The sequence below is a fragment of the Oryzias melastigma genome, linkage group LG18 (assembly GCF_002922805.2).
Source record: "Oryzias melastigma strain HK-1 linkage group LG18, ASM292280v2, whole genome shotgun sequence".
Lineage (NCBI taxonomy): Eukaryota > Metazoa > Chordata > Actinopteri > Beloniformes > Adrianichthyidae > Oryzias > Oryzias melastigma.
Genome location: NC_050529.1, coordinates 8,527,237 through 8,552,488, shown reverse-complemented (window position 1 = coordinate 8,552,488; position 25,252 = coordinate 8,527,237). Strand labels below are relative to the sequence as shown.

General features: G+C 37.7%; 2 protein-coding genes across 5 annotated transcripts in view; both read right to left on the bottom strand.

The window, feature by feature from the left end:
- Positions 1–21,577, bottom strand: part of LOC112156334 (glucosidase 2 subunit beta) — a 167,222-nt gene extending 145,645 nt beyond the window's left edge. For all 3 annotated transcript variants that reach the window (XM_024288577.1, XM_036216544.1, XM_024288578.2), the window contains exons 1-7: positions 21,345–21,577; positions 20,935–21,051; positions 17,550–17,645; positions 15,205–15,262; positions 14,634–14,751; positions 7,139–7,268; positions 2,958–3,003 (exon numbers count right to left, since the gene is read on the bottom strand). In XM_024288577.1, the coding sequence (XP_024144345.1) occupies positions 2,958–3,003; positions 7,139–7,268; positions 14,634–14,751; positions 15,205–15,262; positions 17,550–17,645; positions 20,935–21,051; positions 21,345–21,426 (647 nt within the window). In that variant the 5' untranslated portion in view covers positions 21,427–21,577. The remainder of the gene's footprint in view (positions 1–2,957; positions 3,004–7,138; positions 7,269–14,633; positions 14,752–15,204; positions 15,263–17,549; positions 17,646–20,934; positions 21,052–21,344) is intronic.
- Positions 21,578–21,691: 114 nt separating this feature from the next.
- Positions 21,692–24,742, bottom strand: LOC112156335 (doublesex- and mab-3-related transcription factor A1). 2 transcript variants are annotated; one of them, XM_024288579.2, is made up of 3 exons: positions 24,519–24,742; positions 23,948–24,415; positions 21,692–23,863 (listed from the first exon to the last, which is right to left on the bottom strand). In XM_024288579.2, exons 2-3 carry the CDS (start codon positions 24,402–24,404, stop codon positions 23,154–23,156), a joined length of 1,167 nt encoding a protein of 388 aa, XP_024144347.1. In that variant the 5' UTR covers positions 24,405–24,415; positions 24,519–24,742; the 3' UTR covers positions 21,692–23,153. The 2 variants fall into 2 exon arrangements, with proteins under 2 accessions (XP_024144347.1, XP_036072438.1); XM_036216545.1 differs by having other exon boundaries at positions 23,948–24,742.
- Between the last annotated feature and the right edge of the window lie 510 nt (positions 24,743–25,252).

The following is a 25,252-nucleotide window of genomic DNA, read 5'->3' as shown; positions in this document are numbered from 1 at the left end:
GGAAAACACACCTGCACCCCCTGAAGATGCAGAGGTCACTCCTCTCTGTGGCTATGTCCAAATTCCTACCCTATCCTATACTTCGTCATTTTTTTTAAATGCCAGATGTGACGTCACGATTTCAAAAAGTGAAAATCTAACCAATACAAACATTTTACAACATCTATTTGTTAATCCAATGTCTTCTGATGGGGAAAATATGGATGGTTTATTCAAAAATTACATTTAAACACTTTTCTTTTCAAAGCATTTGTTCTACCACAGTGCATTGTGGTGAGCATCAATGAAGATAGGCTTTTCGCAAAGACTTCTGGGAAATTTCTAAGGCATTTAACTTTGGAATTGTGGATTCGGACAGCACTACAAAATGGCGAACGCACTATATAGTGAGAAGGGAATGAATTCGGACATACCCTATGACCCTCCATGGGCCCAGACATGTGACTACAGCTAAGTATTTCAATCAAAATATTTAAGAAGCTTCATTTTTTTTTTTATGTTTTGAAAACTTTACACTAACAAATGCTTGGTCTTTTTCTTTTTTTTCTTTTATCAGGAAGCAATTACTGATGACTAAATGGACAGATTAGTTCAAAGTCTAAACGAGAAAATAACAATCAGTGAATCTGCATTAAACATAATTAGCAATTCCAATGGAGCAGATTAAGAATGGAGTAACGTTTTGCAGAGTGTCATTAGAGATAAAGCCAGACAAAGAGGTTTTTGTTGTTGTTGTGTTTTTCTTATTTGTACATCAGAAAGACCCTGCGGCGCGCATGCTAATCCAGTCAGCAAATTGCCCGGCAACTGACAGTGTCAGGTATAATTTTTGACTTTGCATTTGTCAGGATGGGGACCAAATCGAGCTTGACACTTTGGCATGTGAGCCGCCGAGCGCCGGTGGCGGGGGTTGGGGTGGGTGGGGATGGTGATACAGCAAAGCCTTCACCTTCTGCTGGATTCAAATGGGCATCAATACATGACCTGCATCGAGATAGCCGGCTCGCCAGACCCAACCGGCTGACGGGCCGAGACGCCGGCTGCACGGAAATGTGCGGCACTTGCAGATATTTCAGCTTAGCGGTGCGTTTGTTTAGGCGGAGCTCATGGAGAGATTTGGGTGGAGGGAGGGGTTGGGTGGAATCCGAGTTAAGATAGGGGTGAGCGTGGAGGGGCAGAATGATGGTAAAGAGAGAAAAACAGCAGAAATAGCATTTCATCCTGGGAACAGCCATATGTTTTATAGAGCTTCTACTGCATCCCACCCTCCTCCATTCCAAGCGAATATGCTCTGTTAGCTTAAGCAATATTGATTTTTTTTTCTACATGTGGGAAACTAAGGGGTGTGAGATGGAGGCAAAAAAGAAAAAAAAAACATGCAGAGAACCCTTCGAGCTCATCGGATTATCGCGCGTCCTATTTTCTGACAAGCGCCAATTTACACATCCTGCTTGAAAGGCTGTCACTCTCTGCAAAGTTGACCGACATCCAACACTGATCATGACTGTGACTGAGTCAGCTTACTGTAGGTGGTGCAGTGGGAGATAAGAGAGGAGGGGAACGACACGTGAGGCCGCCAGGACTGGAAAAAGAGCGCTGCGAATTAGGCAGTAAACTTTGCTGCAGAATAAAAAGCTGGAGGATTTTAAACCGAGGAGATTTTGCAGCTACTTATAAGTACAAGAGAAATAAAAAGTGTGTTGAGTTGTTATTGTGAGTCATGCAATGATAAATACTCTATTTTTTTATTCCCTTCAGCACAAAAAAATAATGGAGGGCAATATTCTTCCATCTTTGAACTTTCTGTAACTGTTGCAAAAGCTCAAGTATTTCTTTAAAGGCCAACTCTGATTAAATTTGTATTTTAACATGTTCTTGTGTGTTTTTCTGACGATGGAGGACATACATTAAGAAAATTGAGCTCAAAATAAAATTTCTGGGTATTTTTTTTTTTCATATCCCTGTGTATCAGAAGCAGACGGAATAATGGCAGTTGAAAACGGGTGTCTTTGTGAGGTAGAAATTACGCTTGCTAGCTCAAAACTCTACAGCTGGATAGCTCAGATATTGCACGCCATTTTTGCTGCATGGGTAATGTTACCTTGGGGGTGTGAGGGACTGTAAGCTAACAGGAGAAGGTGTAAACAGAGGACTCCCAGCAAGAGGAAAAGGAGGGTGAATTTCTAGAAACTATGTCTGAGATGACTGATTTTGGCTAAAAGCGGAATCAAATATCTCAGTTTTACAAAAGATTAAAATATGCTATAAACAAATAAACAACAAATTAACTTTTTTTAGCAGAATAAAAGGATTTAAGTCTGCATTTTGCTTTTTGAGAGTTAAGGTTAGCAAAGCTTAACCCTTTAAAATCTTCCAAAACAAGTTGGTTTACGTTAATTGGGTAAGCACTTGACTAAAGCCAGTGGTTAGCCTCTGGTTTTATCTTGTGGTCTACAAATGCTGACCTAGAAATATAAAGTTAATATCAGGAGGGATGTTTTAATGCTATTTTTCTTATTTCAGGTGGCAGAGATGCATCTACTAGCCAAATCGGTTAGATTTAATGTCAGTTACTGGACATATGCGCAGCATGTTTTTTTTCCATTGATTTCCAAGGCTTGGTTTCATTACATCTATATCCAGGATTGCTCAGAAATAGTCAGAAAAAGTGGTCAATAGCAAAGAGTCCTGGAGCAGGTTGAATGCTTTTCCTCCAATGGAAGGTCAACAAGATTATTTAGTGCATTGGAATGTCCTTGAACAGAACACTAAACTCCCACAAACTCTGATATTCTTACCTGGGTGTTGTTGTAAAGCTCTAGACTGCCCATGAAGTGCATATGTATACAGTAAAGTATGGGGTATGAATGTCTGACTGAAAAAACGCCTTAAAAAGTCCATTTCAGAGCCTTGAGAAGACAGATAGGCGCAACTGAAATACGTCCTACATGACTCACCTTTCATCTTTGTTCCTGTTGAGGAGGGTGTTCTCAGGTTTGACAGCTAACAAGAAAAAAAGGGAAAAAAATGTTAGTTTTTCTTAAAAGCAGAAATAGCTATTTTTGTCATAAAAACCCATGGCTATAAAGTAAAATGTTTTTGAATGTTTCTATTCAAACACCTTAAAAGAGAAGCTACATCTAAAAATATGAGGAAGGATAGAGGGCAATCAGGCAATGAGTTAGTCACGCTCTGATAGAACATTTGGCTTTTTCTGTAAAAGGGAGGGAAATAAATAAATATATAAATAAAAGCTAGTCCAGAATGCAATCAGTGGGACTTTGTTCTGCCACGGCTGCTATGACAGTGATTTCCCTCTTCTCAATTCATGTTCACAGGAAGAAGAAGAAAAAAAAAATGTCCTCAACCCGTTCTCCGGGCGAGCATGTGACCCCCGACTGATTCAGTTTGTGAATCAAGAGTGGGAGGAAGAGGAAGCGCTCTCGTGTTCGGCGTCTTCCCAAAAATCACCAAAAGAAAAGCTGAATGAAAAAGATGAGGGGGGGGCTGATTGGTCTCTGAGACTGGGTGGGGGAGGGGGGCACTTTACATAATGCTAATTGCACATCTGCCGCAATTACCTTTCGGTACTAATTACAGAAAAGCTAATTGTGAAATTAACTCTTTTTTTGGCGTACTGTGTGTGGTTCAAAGTGCTTAAAGCTAAGACATATTCATATCAAGAATACTGCGACTTTGAATCCACATTCATGATGAGACGCTGCATTCAGGATTAAAAAAAAAGAAAAAGTTGAAAAGAGACAAGATTGCGCATCTTATTCTGACACGACGGCATCCAAATGTCAACAGCCTCTGCTGTTGATTTCACTCCAACAAAAAAACAAGATTTATTAAGATTCTCCTTCGTCACGGGCAGCTTCAGTCCTATTTTTATTTTTTGTATTTCCTGACTGTGAATAGTCCTTTACTCCTAACCTAATGCTTGACATTCTCTACTCATCCTCTGCTCGCCGTCTTAAGGGGCGCACGAAGCAGGAGGAAAAAAAAGAGATGGCCTCATCCCTCTTTCCACGGCGAAGATATGAAAAACAACCGTAAGGAGGATAGATGGAGGAGAGAGCAGGGCAGATAGAGAGAAAAAAAATGAGTGGGTGAGGTTGGAGGAGGGGTAAAAGGTAAGAGGAAGATTGTAGGAAAGAGGAAAATAAAGCAGGAGAGAGTAGGAGGGTGGATTTAAAAAAAAAAAAAAAAAAAAGAGGAAAGGAGGTTCAAGACATTGGCTCTTTAGGCTGATGGCACATATAGGAGGCTATGTTTACTAATGGACACCATCAGTCATCCACCCATGTTGCCCTGGTGATATCAGAGCGCACTCATAAAGTAAGAGAGGCACACAGAGAACAAAAAAATGGAACAGATCAGCAGGAGTCTGCAGATCTATGCCTAACCTACAGACCATAATATCCACACAGAGCTCTCCCTGTTAGAACAAAGGCTTTTCACCTCAAGGTGAAGAACACACACGTGTGTTTCCTTCTATATTTGAACATGCATTTAGTAAGAAAAGAACACTGCATATTAATTAACAGAAAAAAACACAAAAGCCACAGGCTAATTTCTATGTGTAGGGCTGTAAAAACTTGTGCCGTGCTGAATTAGTAGGTGTGTAACGATTAATTGATTCATCGATGATGAATTAATTTATATTCCTAAATCCAACCAGATTAATCAGTCCAGACTGAAGCTCCTTTAAAAAGAAAGCAACTGGAGTTCCCCAAATAACCACTAACTAGAACAACAACTTGTTAGGGTCCAAATTGACCCTTTTTCAAAATGGGTGAATATTGACCCCAACACAATATGAAAGTTTAAACCATTTGCTGGTTTTATAAGTGCTAAACCAATAATAGCTTAACCCTTTTTTGTGTTGAGGTCAAAATTGACCCATCTTCAAATGGGTCAATTTGACCCAAACACAATATAAAGGATAAAACCCTTTTCTAGTTTTATAAGGGTTAAACCTCTTCACCCTTTTATTGTGTTCGGGTCAAAATGGACCCATTTTCAAAATGGGCCATTTTGACCCGAACACAACCCTTATGCTTGCGAGGGGTTAAACTTATAACGGTTTAATTCTTCTATTGTGTTAGGGTTAAAATTGACACTCTTTGAAAATGGGTCAATTTTGACCCAAGCACTAAATAAGGGTTAAAACCCTTTGCTGGTTTTAGATACGTAGAGGTTCAACCCTTATATTATGCTCAGGTTAAAATTAACCCGTTTTGAAACTGGGTCAATTTTGACCCAAGCACTAAATAAGGGTTAAAACCCTTTGCTGGTTTTAGATACCTATAGAGGTTCAACCCTTATATTGCGCCCAGGTTAAAATTAACCAGTTTTGAAAATGGGTCAATTTGACCCAAATACTAAAGGGTAAAACACTGCTGGTTTTATAAGGGTTAAAACTATTATCCTTATATTGTATTCGGGTCAAAATTGACCCATTCTGAAAATGGGTCAATTTTAACCCGAGCCATTTTCGAAATGGGTACATTTTGACCTGAATACAATATACTGGTTAAAACCCTTTGCTGGTTTTCTAAGGGTTATAAGTGTTTAACCCTTATATTGTTATAGGTTCAAACTGACCCATTTCAAACGGGTCAATTTTGACCCAAACACAAAATAAGAGTTAAAATTTGTACGTCTTGCAGTAGCCTTAAGTTGATCATTATTTTTGAAAGATATTTTAATTTTTAAGAAAACTTGAGGCAACTTTAGACTTTTTGTAACGCAACAATCACAAAAAAATCCCTGCAAGATTTTGGAAAGACTTTTAAAAATTGTTCTGCATAATTCTGAAAATAGAATTAGTTATCAATTAATATCTTTCGGTAAGTCAAAAAAAATTACGTTTGTGGTGGTCTTAAATCAGAACAAACTGAAATGTGTGAGGAAAAGGAAAATCTGTTAATAGCAGGAACCTTCTGCTGAAAGAGGTAATTGGTGCCTCACAGCGGTGAACGGTAATGTTTACCTGTGAGGTTATCCGAACGCAATCCAAGGCCCGTGCGGCTGTCAATTTTCATAAAAACATCCTGTCAAATTCTGCGTTCCGGGGGAAACACTTCCCTGATAATAAGTACTCCCACACAGTCTACACGTCGGCTCCAGATATTAAGTCTAGAGGATGGCAAACACATGGTACCAGAAACAAGTTTGCTGAATTAAACCTGATGACAGATTTATGGGAGAAAGTGGAGCATGTATTTACAAGTAGTGTCACTGACTTTAGGCAAAGAAAAAAAAAAAAAAAAAAGAAAGGCACACTGCCGCCGTCTAGCAACCACACACAAACCTCCGATGGGTAGCCAGCATGGAAAAGCCATGCCAACATCGACACGAGGTACAATGGATGGTTGATGAGCTGGAATGGAAGTTAGACAGAATCTGGAGTCGAGGGTGACCAGGAAAGGTCAGCTAGCATGGCGGGAACCATGATGGATGCTTGCCTAGAAGAGTCAACACAATCAAATGACCTTTTGTGGCCAGAATGATCCGTTTGGCTCTATCCGAACAAGCAGTAGCTCTGCTACACTGTTACTGCGTCGACACAGAATGAAGAGTTTATATTTAAGGCATTTTTTTTTTTTAATAGACGGATAGGTGTATAAAGTATTTAATCCTCAAAAGTCTGAAAAGTTGAAACTTTTCCCTAAATTATCCGCATCCAGCCTGCGTTCCTCCCGTTTAATGAGTGTAAATCCTTCAGTGGCAGAGATGACAGAGCCCGTTCTCCCCCTCCAATCCAGCAGCACAACTTCCTGTACATTAACATGCACCAGTCAGAACATCACTTAAATGCCAAGCCAGCTTGTGCTCGGAGCGATAAGGGAATTTTCCTGTGACTCATGTGCAACTTCTCTCTGAAGGGTTGGGGGAATGGAAAAGGGAGAGGCTGTGGGGATGCAATATGTCGACGCTCAGCAATTCTACCAAGTCAATTAATGTCAGCAGAGTGTAGGTTGTGTTTTCAAACCCTTTCGGTTGTTTCAAACGTTTGTATTTCCAACTTGATCTTGTGGTCGTTTTTGTCCGATGGAAGCTGCTCTACTGCTGGAACAAAGGCTTCTTTAACTGAAGGACGTATGTGAAATAAACAGGAGAAAAGACTTACCGCTGTCCTCTCCTTTCAGTGCTCTTAGCGTTTGCTCTTTGAATCGGTCGGCTTCGTGTTTCTTCCGCCGATGTTCCTCTAATTTGATCTGCAGGTCTTCAGCGACCTGCTGAAGCTCTCTGAGCTGAGCCTGGAGAGACAATAGGCATCAAATGAGTTTACTATACCAGTCACCTGAAGTCAATTTCACCAACACATGAACCCTTTGCTCATAAATCAATGAAGAACGATAAATTCCAGCATCAAAATCAAATCAAATCCAGTAAAAACAGCTAAATGACATTAGGTAGGCTGATTTAAATTCAGACAAAAATTGTTAATTCTTGAGCTTAACTTGTTATTGCTGGGTCTGTTGCCGGCTGGTGACAAGAAATAACACACACCCTTTTGACGACGAACTACTACAGCTCTTTAACCGTTTAGGCAATTAACATATTCTAAAGCTGCTTTTCTCTACACCAGAATCGGTGTAGTTATATTAACTAGTGTAGTGTTGCATTTTCTTGGCTTGAGAATTCATTGGAAATACGTCAATTCCGTAGATGGCTAAAGAGTTTTAGTAACTCAAAGAACATCAACACTGAAGCTAAAGCTCTGGTGCTAAAGGGTAGAATAGTTTTTGTATTTCTAATTCAGTCTGGAAGTTGGTTTGTGCTTAAAAAAGCCCAAACAAACCCCGTCACCCATTCTGTACTTGGACACCTTGGAAAGGACAGTTCTCTAAGAGGGTTGATCTAAGACTATGAAGTCTTTGATGCAACATGGGGTTTGGTTCTTGAATTGGGAAAAAATAGAAATGTAATCTACAAGAAACAGTGGCCAGTGTCAAGAGGTGTAGACAAAGCTAAATGATTTTTCCTTGAAGTATTAGTGTGAATGCTACAAAATTCTAAACAGTTCGTGTTGGGGGGTTTGGAGAAAAAGGCAATACTAGTATTGCCTTTGTCAAATCTCAAGGGATGTCTCCATTTTTTCCAAGTACCAAGACAAGGCTTCTAGTTTCTCCGAGGTTCTAGCACATCTTGTCTTCTTTGGTAGTTTGTTTCACAGCCGAGTAGGGCTGCCACGATTAGTCGACTAATCGACGACTAATCGACTATTAAAATAGTCGACGACTAATTTAATAGTCGATTAGTCGTTACTTTGTACTATATGGAGTCAGAGTATAGTAAAGTTGAAAGTTATAATGGTGTTATGCTAGCTTATTGGACTATTTTGGCATTTATTAAGGTTTTTTTAGGCTATTTTGGGTATTTTTTATTTCAGACATGCTAGCTGTCTTTTCTAGCTTAGTCTTTTTTTGTTTAAGTTTTTTAGGCTGTTTTGGAATTTAGCTAATATTTCAGCTGCATGCTAGCTGTTTTAGCTAACCTAGGCTTTAATTAGGCTAATTTGGCCTTTAACTAATATTTTAGTTGGCTATCAGCATCTTCAGCTATCGTCACTAGCATCTTTTGCGGCCAAATTCAGCTTACATTTCATCTATGATGATGCTAGTGTGAATATATATATGTAGTTTTTAGTTATTTTAAAGCGAATGATGGTTAAGATGTGTGTTTTACATCCACTTTGTGCATGACCCGATTAGTCGACTAATCGGAAAAAATAATCGGTGATTAGTCGACTATTAAAATAATCGTTTGTGGCAGCCCTACAGCCGAGTAGCATAAACTCTTAAAGCCGTGGACCCAGTTCTAGATGTGGACACCTTGGAAAAAAAACGGGTACGGAAATTCAGGGTTCACATATAAACGTGAAGTTTTTCAGTGAACATAGTTATAGTGGTTTATACATAAGACTCATCAACAGGCTTTTTCTCAATCATCTCTGGGAAAATTAATGCCAACTAGCTAGATCAATTAAAGTTACCATTGACGGAACTCACTAGGTCCCTGTAAGCAGCAATAGAGAAGAGAAAGGTGGTATATCTTGCAAATACAAACTATTAAACATTTTATTATTAATAAGATTAAAGAAATACTTTATTCTAGAAAGAATTGGCTGCCAATACAAAGTTATCTTAGAAGTCATGGTTCAGACAGTTGGGTTTGGTATCAGAGGGTTTTTGCATGGACAAGTGGCTAAAATAGTATTGCAACGATTAACAAATATATACATTTGTTTTTCATCAATGTTTTGATAAAACTTTAATCTCTGCAAAGGTAATACTCTATAGATTAGTAGCTGTAGGTTGAATGAACAAAGATGCTAAAAGTGACTCCTCAACTGAAAAAAAAAATGTAATGCCAATGAATGTTTAAAAAAAAAATTGCAAATAAAGCAACTTTGGTCATTTTATTTTTTCAAAATGATAAGATATGTTTCCCATTTTAAATAGATTCTTAATTTCATACATAGATAATTCAGAGTGTCATTAGCATAAAATCTAAATTTGTAAAATGTGACGGTGTGAAGCTTCGTACACAAAGGGCATGTGTGGTGCATTCAAAAACGGGCTTACGTGGGTTTTTGAATGTGCTTTTAGAAAATGGTGTTCACACAGGTCTGTCGCTACTCAATACTAGCAAATGTACTTTTAAGCCTCGTTTCCACTTAGCGGTGCAGTCCAGTTATTACTGGCGAGCGTTTCCACTCTGTTAAGCCTCGCTTCCGCTGAGCGGTTTGTTTTCACGTTGAATTCGTGGTGTACACCGCTAGCGTGTCATTGCGTCATTGTAGTGCGACGACTAGAAAAGCAACAACAATGGAGGTCATCCAGCAGCTCGTCTTTTTCTTGCTTTACTTCAGGTACATCATGTACAGCAGGAATTTAAAGTTGTTTGAAAGAATTGAAACTTCAAAAACCTGAATGCTTACAAACGTTGGAAACGTTAGCTTAAATGAGCGCTACATTGGCGCTTTCTAATGTCATCATCACTTTCTGCCAATCAACGGGTGGCTACAGTGGCTCCACCCCAACTATTTTCAATGGACCTAGAACCGATGGGGGCACCAAAGAGGTACCGATTGGTACTGTTTAATGGGTCCATTTTACAATGGAAATGCTCAAAATACTGGACCGGACTGTACCGTACCATTCCAGACTGCTCAGAAAAAATAAGATTATAGTTTGAAGAGGCTTTTTTTCTGATATATGAAAGGCTTGATATAATATAATTCCAGTCGGAAACAAACCACAGTTGTTACTTTCTCTTCTATTATCAATTTTCAAATGGTTGATGCTTTTGTGTTCAAAAAGAATGCTATCGATATGTAAGAGTCTTTGATTGATCAAAGTTCTAAACTTTTAACGCACCTTTTGTATGTAAAGCCCGAAAATGTAAAAAACTTGTGTACACCCAAAATGCGCATATATGCAAGTGTACATAGACTTTTTATTGAAAAAATTCGCTTGAATGCGAATTTCTTAGCCCAGTGTAGACATAGCATAATAGCTTTTCAGAGAGGTTAGTGTTAGACAATAGTTAATGTTTTATTAATTATAGAAATATATTTTAAGTGCACTGAAACCATTACAAAGAAAAGCCAGTGAGACAAAACAAAGGAATACAAAGCAGCAAAGAATTTCTTATCACCAGTTTCATTTAGGTCAGGTGTTTGAAGCTGTCAGCTGTAGGAGCGATACATCTTTGGGGTCTACACAATGAACTCATTAAATCATCCTCATCAGAGGGTACTGTTGTGACTCCAAAAATTACAGCTCGTGACAACCGAGCGTAACCCATTATCAACCCCTGTAATGGGCCAATTAATAAAAACACAAAGTTGTTTATGTGTGTCAATGCTGCCTTCCAATTTTTCCTTAGAGACTTGCATATTGCAATGATGGATTCACCGGGTTGGAGCCAGGGATGATTAGCTTTCTAGGGCACGCTGCTTACTTACAGCTTGCAGTAGTGATTTGGGGGCTCCATTATCTCTGCCCAACAATGCCATTTCCTTTATGAATTGAATTCTATCGCAGAATTATTAATCCAAATTGTTGAATAGAAGCCAACAATTCTTCAATACAAATAGTATTGTAAAATATGTTCACGTTTTTCATGTGTCAAAACAAATGCTGGGATGCATTTTAATCACACGTTTCTCTTATGTTTGGAAAAATATGGTCATTTGTCTTAATTCTTGGCGCTAAAATTTCTTCTACTTGGTTTAAAAGACAAAGACTTAAAACTCCTGTTTATCTCATTATTTGCTTTAACTCAAAAAAACAAAAATACTGAACACAAATCTCCAGAAAGCACACCACGAAACACCCATTTCCATGCTGCACCCAGCTTTTTATCAAATTAAAGCGGCAAATTTGATTAAAAACATCTCGGTGTGGAGTGGTTCAAGCAACAGCGGATACGGCCTAAACCCTTGAACTGCAGGAGAAGTTCACTTTCGGGCCGCGGTGTGAGGTTTTCCACACCGCGACCCAGACGTGACCCTGCCATATCAACAAAGATGCTTGGAAAGGAGAGGATCGCAGAGTGCAGCAGAGCTAGGAGCACTGGGTGACACTCGAGCCTCCTCCTGCCAATCAACCACTGAGAAAAAAAACGAGAGAAGAAAATAGGAATACAAAAAGGAACAACTGATAGCTCATCAGTTGGGAAATTATAAAAGAATAGGGGTTTTACCTTTAAATATTGAATAAAAGGTTATAAAAACAAAACCTTTAATTACCATTCCTTGTTTAATCCTGCTTTATATTTGTGTTGTCAACCGTTTTGTGTTTCTTTTAGGAAAAAGTACTGCCTTACTTACTTATTCATATATAAATCCTGTGAGGTCCCTAAAAATATCTTAGAGGTTCTTAAATCAAATAACTTTAGACTGACTGAAATGGTAGAAGACCAAAACATATTTTAAAATAACAATAACATAAAGTGATGTGTTGAAATTTGCTTGGTTTTGGAGAAATGGGAGTATATTTTAAAATGCGATATGTGCAGCACTTTACCACTGAGTTGCATCAGCTCATCTTTAAACAACATGCTGGAAGTGTTTGGGGCACAGAGGAGCCACACAGCGGTCGAGCTGAGACAAGTTGGGCATCTGTCCTCCGAAAAAACTGAAATCAGTTAAAACCAAGGTGTTGATTATGCATCCATTTTTTTTATATCATTCAAAATATAGAGATATTAATCTAAGGAACAATTGATGGACTAAATGGAAAGGGTGAATGAAATTCATAAGGTCTTTTCTCTTAAAGTTGCATTAACGAAGGTGAGGCCTGCCCTGCCTATCTACAAATCAGACCCCCCCAGGAGAGGTTCTCTGTATTGTTTACCCTAAAATTGCAAATAACGAAAAATAAATGTCTAAAAATAAATTAATTAATTAAAAACGTGGGCAAAGAATGCAGAGGCAGTAAAGAAACTACTTCAGCATCAGCTAGGCAAGTGCAGCCACGCACATCATTGGTTTGATTTGAAAATAATTCTGTTTAACTGCAACTCAAAACAATGTCTATATATTACTGTTAGGTTTTCTGTCATTTTACATTCATTATTATTTCAATCAGTTTCATTTATTTTATATTTTTTCAGGTATCATGAAGAACATCTGTGATAATGAGCGGAGTGGTTGATGGTCTCTTTATTTCGGCAACAGGCCAAATTTCAATTCATATCCTAATTTATTTTAGGCGCTAATCATAGGTTTTACAACATTTAGGGTATGGCAGTTGAGGGCATATCATAGATAAATGAATACTAGATGCCATAATTTTTGTCTTAAAACTTAACAGTATGTTACACCATTGAACCAAAATCCTGAAATTGACTTGTTGGAGATATTCTGCATATCAGTAGGTCGAACGTTTCAACCATGTGTAAGACTAATTTACTCAGGGTTGTCCTTATAATTAATTTTACATTGAAAAAAGATAATTTTTCCTAACCTTTAGTTTTTTTTATTGATTTATTTTGTAAACAAATCATATATGAAGTCTCATATATATATGTACACATTTAAGTATTTAAAGTACATATAATATATATATATACATATATATGTACACATTTATGTATTTAAAGTACATATAAAATATATACATTTTTATATATATATATATATATATATATATATATACATTTATGTGTATACACATGTTTATATACACGTGTATAAACATATATATATACACACACACGTATATGTGCACATTTATGTGTATACACACACACACATATATATATATATAAACATGTATATAAATATATAAATGTGTATACACATATATATTCATATATATTTTATATATGTGTATACACATTTATAAACATGTGTATACACATAAATGTGTACATATATATATATATATGTACACATTTATGTGTATACACACACATATATATATAAACATATATATAAATATATAAATGTGTATACACATATATATTCATATATATTTTATATATGTGTTTACACATTTATAAACATGTGTATACACATAAATGTGTACATATATATATATACAGTATGTACAAAAAGTGCTATATAAATAAAGTTTGATTTGATCCTTGCTAGCATTTGTTTCCATAACAGAGGTGTAGCCGCTTTCTTCCCCTTAAACCCTTTGGTAGCTCGTGTGTAGCCAACAGTGGAGTGTTAATAAAGCAAAAACGCAGCTCCACCGCCGGCTGAGGTTTGAAAACGCTGCTAGTGGAACAACAACATGTAGCAGCAGGTGCTGAACGCATGCATGATAACACAGACCCACAGAGCACAAGCTGCTCCATCACAACAGAAATCTTCAGAGCCCGGACCATCTAAAGACACATTAACCTCAACACCCCTCCCCCTCCATCCTCCAGCGTGTTAGCCAGCTAGCCTCATGATAACACTCTAGCTACGGCGGCAACATCAACAACCGAGGGGAAGAGCTGATTAACTGTAGAGGAACCCAACCTGGCGTTTCTTATAGCTAAGAGTTGTTTTAAAATAAATTAGCTTTGCATAACGTTACTTAAGTCCAAAAATGACTCGACGAAGTAAAAAAATACTGAGTAATAATTTGAAAAATTAATTTAGATCATTTTTTTAGGTATAGTGTTAGCTTGATATGGACACCGGAGCCAATGTGGCGAAACCCAAGCGTAGTCACCACGAAACCTGCGGACAAACCCAATTGCGGCCCACATTTTCTGCCCACTTTTAAACCATATGGGGCCTCTTGGCCTTCCTGGCTGGGCTGTAACAATTACCCTCTGTTTCGTGCCGCGACAGGAGAAACAAATTCCGGCAGGGGATGCATATCTTGGCACAACACCTGTGAGATGACAGGTGGGGCGATGTGAGAGCGTGTCTGTGGATGGAATATGAGTGGGAAAAGCACAAAGCTGATCCACGAGCTGCTGCACACGCTTATGACTGTAAAGTTGTTAGGTTTTTTGGGGCGGCGGCTGACATTTAGACGTAGTTTGTAAATAAAATAAATTAGACGTTTAGTTTGTTGAAAAAAAGATCATATTATACCCAGACTTTCTTTCTCTTCTGCCAAATGTCAATATGAAATGTGATTGAGTTTAAAACTAAAAATGACCTGCTTCTCCCTCCACAGCAGAACTCCCTCCTCGATCAGCTGCTGCTTGAGTCGCAAACCTTCGTCCAGAGTCCTCATCTGGCCCTCCACGAACGCTCTCTCTCTCTGCCCCAAATTCCTGGAGAAAAAGGTTAAAAAATGACAAAACTCCCATCATTTCTAGGAAGAAGCCTCCTTTGTGAGACCCAGCAGGAAAAGCGGTAAAACACTTTCGAAAGGCCAAATCAGAAGGGTTTTAGGGGTCAAAATAATAGCAATCCTTCCAAATATCTACATTCCTAAAGTAGAATAAAATCAAAAACAGCCTCTGGATGAAAAGATGATTTTAGAGTGAATAAAAAAATCTTATAAGGATTTGCTTGAACTCCTCAAAACGCTGCTGTGATGCAGCTTACAGGTTAGATTCAAATCAAGTTTGTAATCGTAGGGACACTATGCCCCCTGGTGGCCGCACTGACAGGCGCCGTGGTCATCATTCTTTGCAGAAAAACATTTCAATAAATCCAAATTTCATTCATTATTTGTATTTATTTATATATATATTTTTTGAGGTGGGTTTTCTATAACTGACCAGCATGTGTTCTGGCAGCGGACGTGGCTGTTGTATTCATCTGAAGCATCGCAGCAGTCTGGAAGGAAAAGAAAAAAACAAACAAAAACATTAAAAAGGTAAATAAAACGCCAGTGAATCAGGTTTAAAATTATGTCTTAAGAGAGAAAAAACTTTCAATTTGTCTACAGAATTGAATCCAAGGCGAAGAAATAAATGTAAAATTATGTTTTAATACTTTAAGTCTAAAAATGTTCATTTTAATTATAACAAAGTCCGTACAGTTGGATTTAAAAGTGAATTCATCAAACTAATCCATGATTACATTTTAAAAGATTGCTTTTATGTTAGTTTTTAATGTGAAAATCCATAATATTTGTTAAAAAATCTTTAACTTTCTAATAGAAAAAATGAGTCGCTACACTTTTGTTAACAGGAATGTAATTTCTGATTTGAAAAATCATAAGGAAAGTAAAAAGTTATTTCCCTGTTCACTAAAATAATTTTTACATTTAATTTTGATGATTAGAAACTCGGGTATTTGCATTCTGTTCCTTAAAACGAAAGAAATATTTACAATGTCCGATAGGGGTGTAACAGATAACAAAACTCGCAGATTGGATCATGTTACGGTTTTTGGATCATATTTCAGATAAGTAAAAAGAAAAAACAACAAGATGAAAACCTAAAATCAAATGTTTGAAAAGCTTCAAAACATATATTTTATAAACATATATAAAGTACTTCAAAGCATAAAAATACACACACATATATTAAATCAAAATGTTTGCTCATTGAGGCCTATTTATAGAAACAAAACATCTTTAAACAAAATGCTAAAACGTGTCGTTTCTGATTACATTTACATGTCTTGAGACCAAATCTACAAAAACCGAGAGAAAAGAATGCTTGAAAATAGTTTAGAAAATACCAAATCTATCTGGAGTACAGAACGTTGGCTCTACGGTGTCCTGCGAGGTTTCTGATCTTGCTTTTGCTCTGATGTTTCACCAGAAGAGTGGGCACAGTGGGATTTTTTTCTTATTCTTTTTTTTTCAATCATCTCAGACCCCGTTGGTGAGCAGTTCCACAGAATTGAAAGAGAATTCTCTGTCGGCGGCGAGGCCAGCCAGAGCGATGGTACGTTTGGTTTTAAGAGGCCACATTCGTGGCGGGAGTGTGAAGAGGGGTGGGAGTAAAACAAAGGATAGCAAACGCTGAGGGAGGCCTTAAGGAAAGAACACCCAACTGCTCCTTAACTCCTCATTTCCATCATTATTTCTTCTATTTCTGATGTCTTATTGTCCTTAGATGTCTCTGATGGAAACCCAAAAGTTGTCTGGAGTTTATCTAGATTTGAAGGTCATTTAAGGACAAAAATAGAAAAAAAGTTTGGAAATTATTTGAATTCGACTATGGAGAGAAAATAGACTCAATTTGTGTTTGCATACAATACACTTTGTGTGTAAGTGTGTGCACTCGTAATTGTATATTCACATATACAAAAATTACAAAATACATTTTACATACGCACAACTTTAAATTACAACAACTTAATCTTTAAAAAAGTATGCACCAATACCCTGATACACAGAAACTTTAGGGATGAGTGTTTTAAAAACGTACATTTAGACCTTTGTTTTATATCGGGCATATATGTTTAAAAAAGTCAAGTTTTCATCAAATATTATCCACAATATAAGTTCAAAGAAGCTGATAGGAAAATTCTGATCCCCCAGCATTTAAACACATCACTTATGCACAAATATTTCCTTTCTCAGAGACGTAAAAACAGTCTGACATCAGATTTATGCGTAATGCGGTTTTGTGTGCGACTATGTGTGTGCATACTTTTTAAGGATTTGTGTGTGTAGTTTTAAGCTGCTGTCATTTAAAGTTGTGCATGTGTAAATGATATTATGTATTTAGTCATTTTTTTACACGTGAATACACATTTGCAAGATGCAAAATGTATGAATGAAGAGCACAAATTAAGAAATACACACAAATCAAATGAGACTATTTTCTCTCCATATAGGGCTGAGAAAGCCTTAGAAAAGATTGAAAAAGGGTCATTCATGACTTAAAATTATTATTTTTAAAGCCAAAAAAAGAGATAGCAAATGTATGGCTCATTTTTATTAAATAAATTTAAAGAAAACCTGGAGTCGTTTTGATTTGCAACTTAAAAAATATCTTTATTTTCTTTAGGGTTGTGCATTGGCAAGAGTCTGGTGATACGATTCGTCTTATGATACGATAAATAGGGATAATGCCTGGTGAGGGGATCATTATCAGAAGTTAATGGACTGTCAAGAATTTGTTAAAAACTTTTTGTAAAAAATAAAGAAAGAAAATACCCTTACCACAGATGCCGTCATTGACTCGTGACGATGGGATGTAGTGTGGACGGAAGCCCAAGTTAGTGCAATAGAATCGGCCGCGAGGACAGGCGGAGGTGCCTGCATTGGACCATGAAGAAAAAAATTAAATACAGATCAGTAGACACATAAAAAGTAACATATCTCCAATCTAAGAAAACTTTTAGCTTTACTTTTTCTCCATTAATACAACTGGGTGAAATGTGAAGTGAGGCTGCCCAAACATACGTTGAAGTTTAATCCTGGGAGTTGAAAACCCAACAAACCATTAGACAAACAGCTGATCAACAAGATAAACAACCACAAGGGGAAAAATGTCATCCTCATGACCCCCTCACAGATTAATGTCAGTGTAAATAAAACGAAAGAACACTTAGTTATTGCTTATCAAATGTGGCGTCCCTCAAGGATCCGTCTTTGGCCCCAAATGGTTTCATTATGTTTGCAAAAACTCTGACATTTTACTTAAAGATTATTTTTGTTCTAGTATATGTAATTATTTGAATATTTTCTAAGCAAAATGAAAGACAAAGAACTACTTTTTTAAAGGGGTGGACCATCAATGGTTGGCAAAACGTGAGTTAAAGTTTAAGACTGGGGAATTGAACCTCCAACCAACTGATAGACAAACAGCTGATCAACCTGCTAAACTACAGTCATCTGGTGGAGGAATGTGATCGTCATGGTTACCTCACAAAATAAATGTCAGAATAAACTAAAACTGAAAAACAGTGATTACTTATCAAAAGTGGCGTCCCTCAAGGATCAGTCTTTGGACCCAAGTTGTTTCATTGTGTTTGCAAAAGTTCTGAATAAAGATTCATTTGAGTTCTAATATTTCCAATTATTGGACCATTTTCTGAACAGAATGAATGACAAAGAATATTTTTTAAAGGGGTGGTCCATTAATAGACGGTTACTTTTAAGTTTGTTAATTTGGACAATGATGTAAATAAATCTTAAGAGAAATCCTGGACTTAATTGCTCATCATAAGTCACTATTAAAAGATAAGAAAATGACAAAACGTTAAATATCTTCAAAGCTAACATTTATTCTATTTAATATACATTTCCTTGGATTTTACTCTTTCAAAACCATATATATACATTTTTTACGAACTACTAAACATTATTTATTAATTTACAAACAAAAAACTAAGATCTACGTAACGTTAAAAGACACAAACTATTTTAAAAGTTATTTTTATTAGCTGAGAAGATTTTTGATATTTGAGTCACTCTGAACTCAACAATTCTAACTTATTAAAACGTAGTAGCAGCAGCATATATTTTGTTCATTAGACATTTGGCTTTCTTTTTTTGTGCCTGAAATAAATTGTTTTAGTTCAATAATAATAAAAATCAGATTTGTGCTTTTATTTTGGAGTTATTCAAAAAGTTGCATTCTATGTTTGGACCTACTATCTGGATTCTTCCGTCTTCTTTATACTTAAACTTGTGACTTAAAGTAAAAAAAGAAAGAAGAACATTAATTCTAACAAACTTACAATTGACCAATGTCAAAATATTTGAGGGAAAATCACTTGATTAGGTGACATTTATAGTTGGTTTTCAGGTGTTTCTGGTCTGGCTTTGTTTGGATTTTAGCTCTAGATAACAGAAACAGACATAACCCATCCTGCTTGTTTAAACTGATTGCAACACAATGTTAAAAAAAGAAGACATGAACTTGTGTGTCTTCTACTTTTGTGACAAAACCGTGAAAAGCAAATCCGTCAGAAACTTCCCCTTCATCTCAGTGACATAACCCCACAGAGCGGCGTGATTAAGCCCGTCCTCATACTCTGTATGGGGGTTCAGAAGTTGATTAGGACACTTCTACTGATCCTGTAATGACATCATTTAATTATTATCCTTTCAGTAGACCATCAATGTGTTTTTTTTCACTCAAAACTAAATTTTAGAGTCTGGCAAACGGGGAATACTAATAATATGAAAAGGGGAAACTCAGGAGTAGAGAGGTCAGATATTTTTTTTCTACATTTTTTAGGCTAAAATTCAGTCCTTTGTTGTCTTACTTTGTTTTTTGCACAACTTTACTCAGTAAAAATGGCTATTTGTACACAAAAAAATCAGTTACAGACAAGTAAATCCGTTCATTTTCCTGTAAATTGTAATATTATTTTGTATTTTCAGGATGTTATTATTTTTTATTTTAATTTGTTAGGTGTCTAACATTGTCTTTAAAACCCTCTAAGATGAAAATTGATTTTTTTTTTTTTTTTTTACATATTCTTGTGGCATTTTTCTGATGGAGGATTTTTATATTAGTGCTGCCACAAACGATTATTTTAATAGTCGACTAATCACTGATTATTTTTTCCAATTAGTCGAATAATCGGGTCATTCACAGATTGAATGTAAAGCACGGATCTTAACCATCCTCAGCTTTAAACTAACTAAACTAATTTTACCGCTGAAGATGCTAATGCTGATAGATGAAGATGCTGAAGCGGATAGTTTAGCGGATATTAGTTAAATCCCAAATTAGCCAAAATAAAAAAAATCCTAAATTAGCCAAAATTGCTAGGATATAGCTGAAATATTAGCTAAACTCCAAAACACCCTAAAAAACAAAAAAAAAGCCAAAATTAGCCAAAAAAAGCTAGCATAAATATTAGCTAAATTCCACAATAGCCTAAAAATCCTTAATAAATGCCAAAATAGTCCAAAAAGTTAGCAGAATACCATTCTAACTTTTAACTTTACTACACTCTGACTCCATATAATATAAAGTAACAACTAATCAAATATTAAATTAGTCGTAGACTATTTTTCAATAGTCGATTAGTCGTCAATTAGTCGACTAATCGTGGCAGCCCTAATTTATATAGAGAAAATTTAGCTTAAAATTGCCTTTTTGAGTATTTATTTGAAAAAATGTTTTTGTTAAAGAATACATTTGTGATGTAGAAAATATGCTTCTTTCTGACGCATCCGCTTATAGATGACTAGATCCATGTATGTCTTCTTCTGAGATGGCTCAAAACTTTATTCACCATTTTTGTTGTGCCGGAAATGTTAGGTTGAGGGTGTGAGGGGCTGTAAGCTAGTGGGAAAACATGATGGATGATGGGCAGTGGAGGCAGGGTTGTTCCTCACCCGTGACACCACTCACAACTCGGAGGCAAATTTCTAAAGAAATACTGTCGCCCTGCAGAAACTATATTCCAGAAACTGACACTTTTTGGCTAAAAATGACATAACCGTAATTAAAACGCTTTGTAAATGATCGGATTTGTACTTTAAGCAAAACTTTTAAAAGTAAATATCATAAAAAAATGTAATCGTTTGAATGTGATCAAGTGTACAAGAAAAACATAAATTTTAAACGCATGTATTTATTTACCTGGCTCGTCCGAGCCGTCTGCGCAGTCGCAGTAGTCATCATTCACCTGCTCGAAGGGGATCAGCTTTGAGCCATCGATGCACAAGAAGGACTTCTTCTCCCTGTAGAATCGTTTGTCTTTAACAAAACAAACGTTATTAATCACTCTGACTGAACAGTGCTGAAAAATCCCATTTAGACACAGATTTATAACATTTGTTTTGGTCCAAAAGTCAAGAAATTTGATGTTATTCTTGTCATTTTTTTAAAACAACCTGCAGCTTTTAAGGAGCTAAAACGCTTTGTTTCTGTCGAAACTGCTTAATTTAGAGCTCATATTTGACAATAATGAAAGATTTATGCAAAAAAATGTTAAGAAAAGTGACAGAAGGTTGAGTAGCTGTGAAGCTAAAACTGCAAGGAGAACTTACAGGACGAAGAAATGCCCCTCACTTTCCGCGACTCCGCCGAACCACAGCAAAACAGAGCGATGACGAGGATGTGAAAACGCATTTCAGAAGACGGCAGTTATTTTTGTGCGTGTTTCGTTAAGTGTCTGTCTTATTTTCTTCTGAAAATCCCGCTCAAGGACGCTTCAAATGCATGTTTTCAACAGCTGCAGCTGAGCCGGGGAGGACAGCGACTTCCTGAAACACTCAGTCACGTGACAGGTCACCTGCTTTTGATTGGTGGGAATCTGAAAGGTTGGTTTGCTTCGACCAATCACAGATAAAGCCAGGAGGCGCGGACTTTTTCGTTTATTCGTGACGTCATGAACATGTTTTTTTTTTAGCAAACAGCTAGTAAAACTATATTAAAAAGGTTCTAAATTAAAAAAATATATATATTTATTGAATACAAGATGAAAGTAAGGAGTTTACAGCACAGTCTTTATTATTTTTCTTTTGCTAGACTAAAGTCAAAGAATATACTTTCCAACAACAAAATATAAATTAATAGAATGTTTGTTTTTTATCCAAACAAAAAGATCAAATGCCATAATACCTCTTTCATTTTAATTTTTTCTCAAAATACACTGATTTTCACCATTTTTTAAAAGTAAAGCAATGACTGTAAATAAGACCTGGACCGAGCAAGTGTGATGTCACCCATTAAAAAAAAAGTTTACTTTTAGGTTAAACGAAATGATGTAAACTTATATTGTATCCAAATTCCTTCATTACTCGTTACATAGAGAAAAAAGGTGTGTCAGCCATTTTGTCAGGGCGTATAAATTTTACAATTCCAAAATCCCTTGAAATTTTCCCAGAAGTCTCTGCGAGAAGGTATCATGCATCTGTGACGCCATATTTACTGTTTAAAAAAACAAATACAACCAACAAAATAAGTAACGAGTATGGTGTCAGAATTACTTTACTAATCCAAAATAGCAAGTCCCGCACTTTTTTTTCAAAATAACCACGTCGGAACCATGATGTCATCAGTAAGCAAGAATTGGTCTAAATCGGTCTGAGTCAACATTTCCATGGAAACCACTTTGTTTGGCCAATCAGGAGTGATCTTATTAGATGGCCACATCCCACTTCAAAGAGGGCAACACGAAATCTGTTGATCAAACATTTCAAACGTTTGATATGAGACCACCTACTTTATTGAATGCATCTGATTGGCCAGTTTATAAGTTGAATAACTTGAAAAAAAAAACAATATTTAAGTTGAAAAAATAAGATTAGCAATATAATAACTAAACAATAATTTCTCAATAGAAGTCTATGGCCTCTTGAAACTTCCTTTATGAAAGGACTCCTCAGAGGGGAGGAGTCACTCATTCCAATTCTCATATACAGTCTACGGTCAAAATGAATTGTACTGCATGGTTTTATTTAATTAAACTACCAAAATAAGAACAAGTTCTACAAAACAAATCAAAATTGTCTCTATTATTTGCAAAAATAATGATAATCAAAAACTGACACAATAATAAGTGGACAATTGTAACCATTTTGAGGCACTTAAAAATGAAAAATGTCATACTTTCAAATAAAATAATAAAAAAATATGCTATAAATTAACACAAAATTATTGCTGCCATGCTTTTTCATTTTATTATTGACTCTTAAAATGGACCACTTTTTATTAAAATACCAAAACAATAACAAATTCTACAAAAAAACTCAAAGTTGTGTTTATTATTTGCAAAAATGATAATCTAAGACATATGAGTGGGATACTGTCAAAATCCATCCACTTTGGAGGCGCTCTACAACGCCATTAACGCGTTATTTGTCGTTATTGAATCGCGCGTAAAAGCCTCCGTTGCACAGCGGCTCTTTGCTCTGAATGTAGGACAGGTCTCGGATGACGCCCGGGAAGGCGTGCGGGTCCATGGGCGGGCGCAGGGTCAGCAGGGGCATGAGTCCCGACGTCATGTAGGGGGACATGAACCCGGCGCCGCCCGCAGAGGAGTAGGCCAGGCGCAGCGGGCTGACCCCCAGGCGCGGACTGAGCCCGTACAGGCCCTCTGCTGCGGGGATGGAGGGGCTGTGGAGCGGGGAGAAGGCGGACTTGGGCGCAGACGGAGACGCGCCGCTGGAGTCCTTGGAGCTCAACGCCAACTCGATGGACTTGACAATGTCCCCTTTGCACGTCTTCACCATAGTCTCCAGGGCGTCTCGCTTCTGGTGGGGGAAGATCCTGGCCATGATGTCGGTGGGGTCCCGGTCCGGGTGGTAGTCTTTGGCTTTCTCGGACTCGTTCCCTGATTCTGGATCGGAGGAGGACGCGGGCCTCTGCGGGCTCGGCGTGTGGTTGGAGAGCTGATCGCGCGCCGGGGATGGACTCTTGCTGTCGGCGGAGGGGGAAGCGGCGCTGTCCCGGCGCGGGGACGGCTCCCTACAGTCAGTGGGAGAGGGCACGCGTGCGCCATGAGGCGCAAAAAGGGGTCTGCCCATGTATCCATTGTAAAAGTTGTATTTGTGGACTTTGTCATCTGAAAATAAACACATTTGTACATAAAATCAACTAGAAATGTATTTTTGTGACCTGTTTATTAGATTTAAATCGAAATATTTACCTTCTTTTGGGTTCTGCGCTCCAAAAACGTCAAAACATGGCCCGGTTGCGGAGTTGCTGGAGGATGCCGGGACATCTGGGCCCACGGGTGACCTCTGAGGGCTCCCTGCGGACACACCCACTCCGGATCCCGGGTACAGCAGGCGCAGGTCCCGCGCCTCGCTCTCCTCCTGAGCCTGCTGCCGCCGCAGCGCCACCTGCGCGGCCATAACGCGCTGCCTCTCCGCGATCAGCGTGCACTTTGCGCACACGCAGTCCCGCCAGCGGCAGAAGCGTTTGTGGCCCTTCAGCGCCGACACCACGCCGTGGTTCCTGCACCTGGCGCACTTCGGGGTGCGCGGGTACCCGCGCTCCAGCGCCGGGTTGCACGCGCGCAGGAAGAGGGGCGGCGGGCGCAGCAGGGAGTGGGGCATCTGCAGCCCTCCGGGCAGCTCCAGAGACCTGATCCGGCTGTCCATCACCAGAGACGCTAAAACCAGTAAAAAGTTTCCTCAGTTCGGTCCAAAGCGGTGAAATCTGTTGTGCGCACTGACCAAAGTGTGCGCACTGGCGCGCCTTAAGTGTCTCCTCACCAGGTGGTTCAAGATGAAATCCAACACCCTGCCCACCCCCTTCCACTCAAGCTTCTTTAAAACCCTATCATGTTGTTTTTTTCCTCTTTTTGCTGCCAGGATGAACAGTGGTCTAATCTGATGCAACTGAACTTATGTGTAAGAAAACACGAGGCCTGCCAAGACACCTTTTTAATCAGATTTGCCTCAAAAAGTTCAGGTTGCTATGACAACAGGGTCACAAAACAGTCATTTTTATTAGAAAATATAATCAAATCCAAACAATGACCTCCTATTTTCATGTGTTTTTGGCTCCTCGGAGTATTGACTGTTTGGGTGTTTTTTTCGTTTTAACACAATAAATGCTCCTAAAAGCAACATATAATTATCAAGCTGGTTATTCCGTTGAGCAAATTACCTCCACAAAAGACCCATCTGCCAACAAACACCCCGGGAGGAGGCTGAATGGCTAATCACACCTTGTCACATGTTACGTTCACTTCTCCTCATTCAAGCCGATCTGGTTACAGGAGTCTCACCGTGATTTAGAAACACAGTGTTTTATGACCGTTTGAAGTACAGGAAAAGTGTTTATTTTTTTATTTTAATTATTGTTGTGTCTTCGAGAGTTTGTATTTATCTCAGATGTCTGATGGGTAAAATGTTTCGAATGACATTCTCAATCAGCCAGAACAAGACATACCGCTGGACTTATTCTGGAAAAAAAAAAGTGTTTTTAAACATGTTCTTGTGAT

Coding starts and splice junctions, on each gene's coding strand:
- LOC112156335 (XM_036216545.1), bottom strand. CDS start 24,404: ATGGACAGCCGGATCAGGTCTCTGGAGCTGCCCGGAGGGCTGCAGATG. Junction 23,864..23,947: donor AGCGCAGAACCCAAAAGAAG/GTAAATATTTCG, acceptor GTTTATTTTCAG/ATGACAAAGTCCACAAATAC.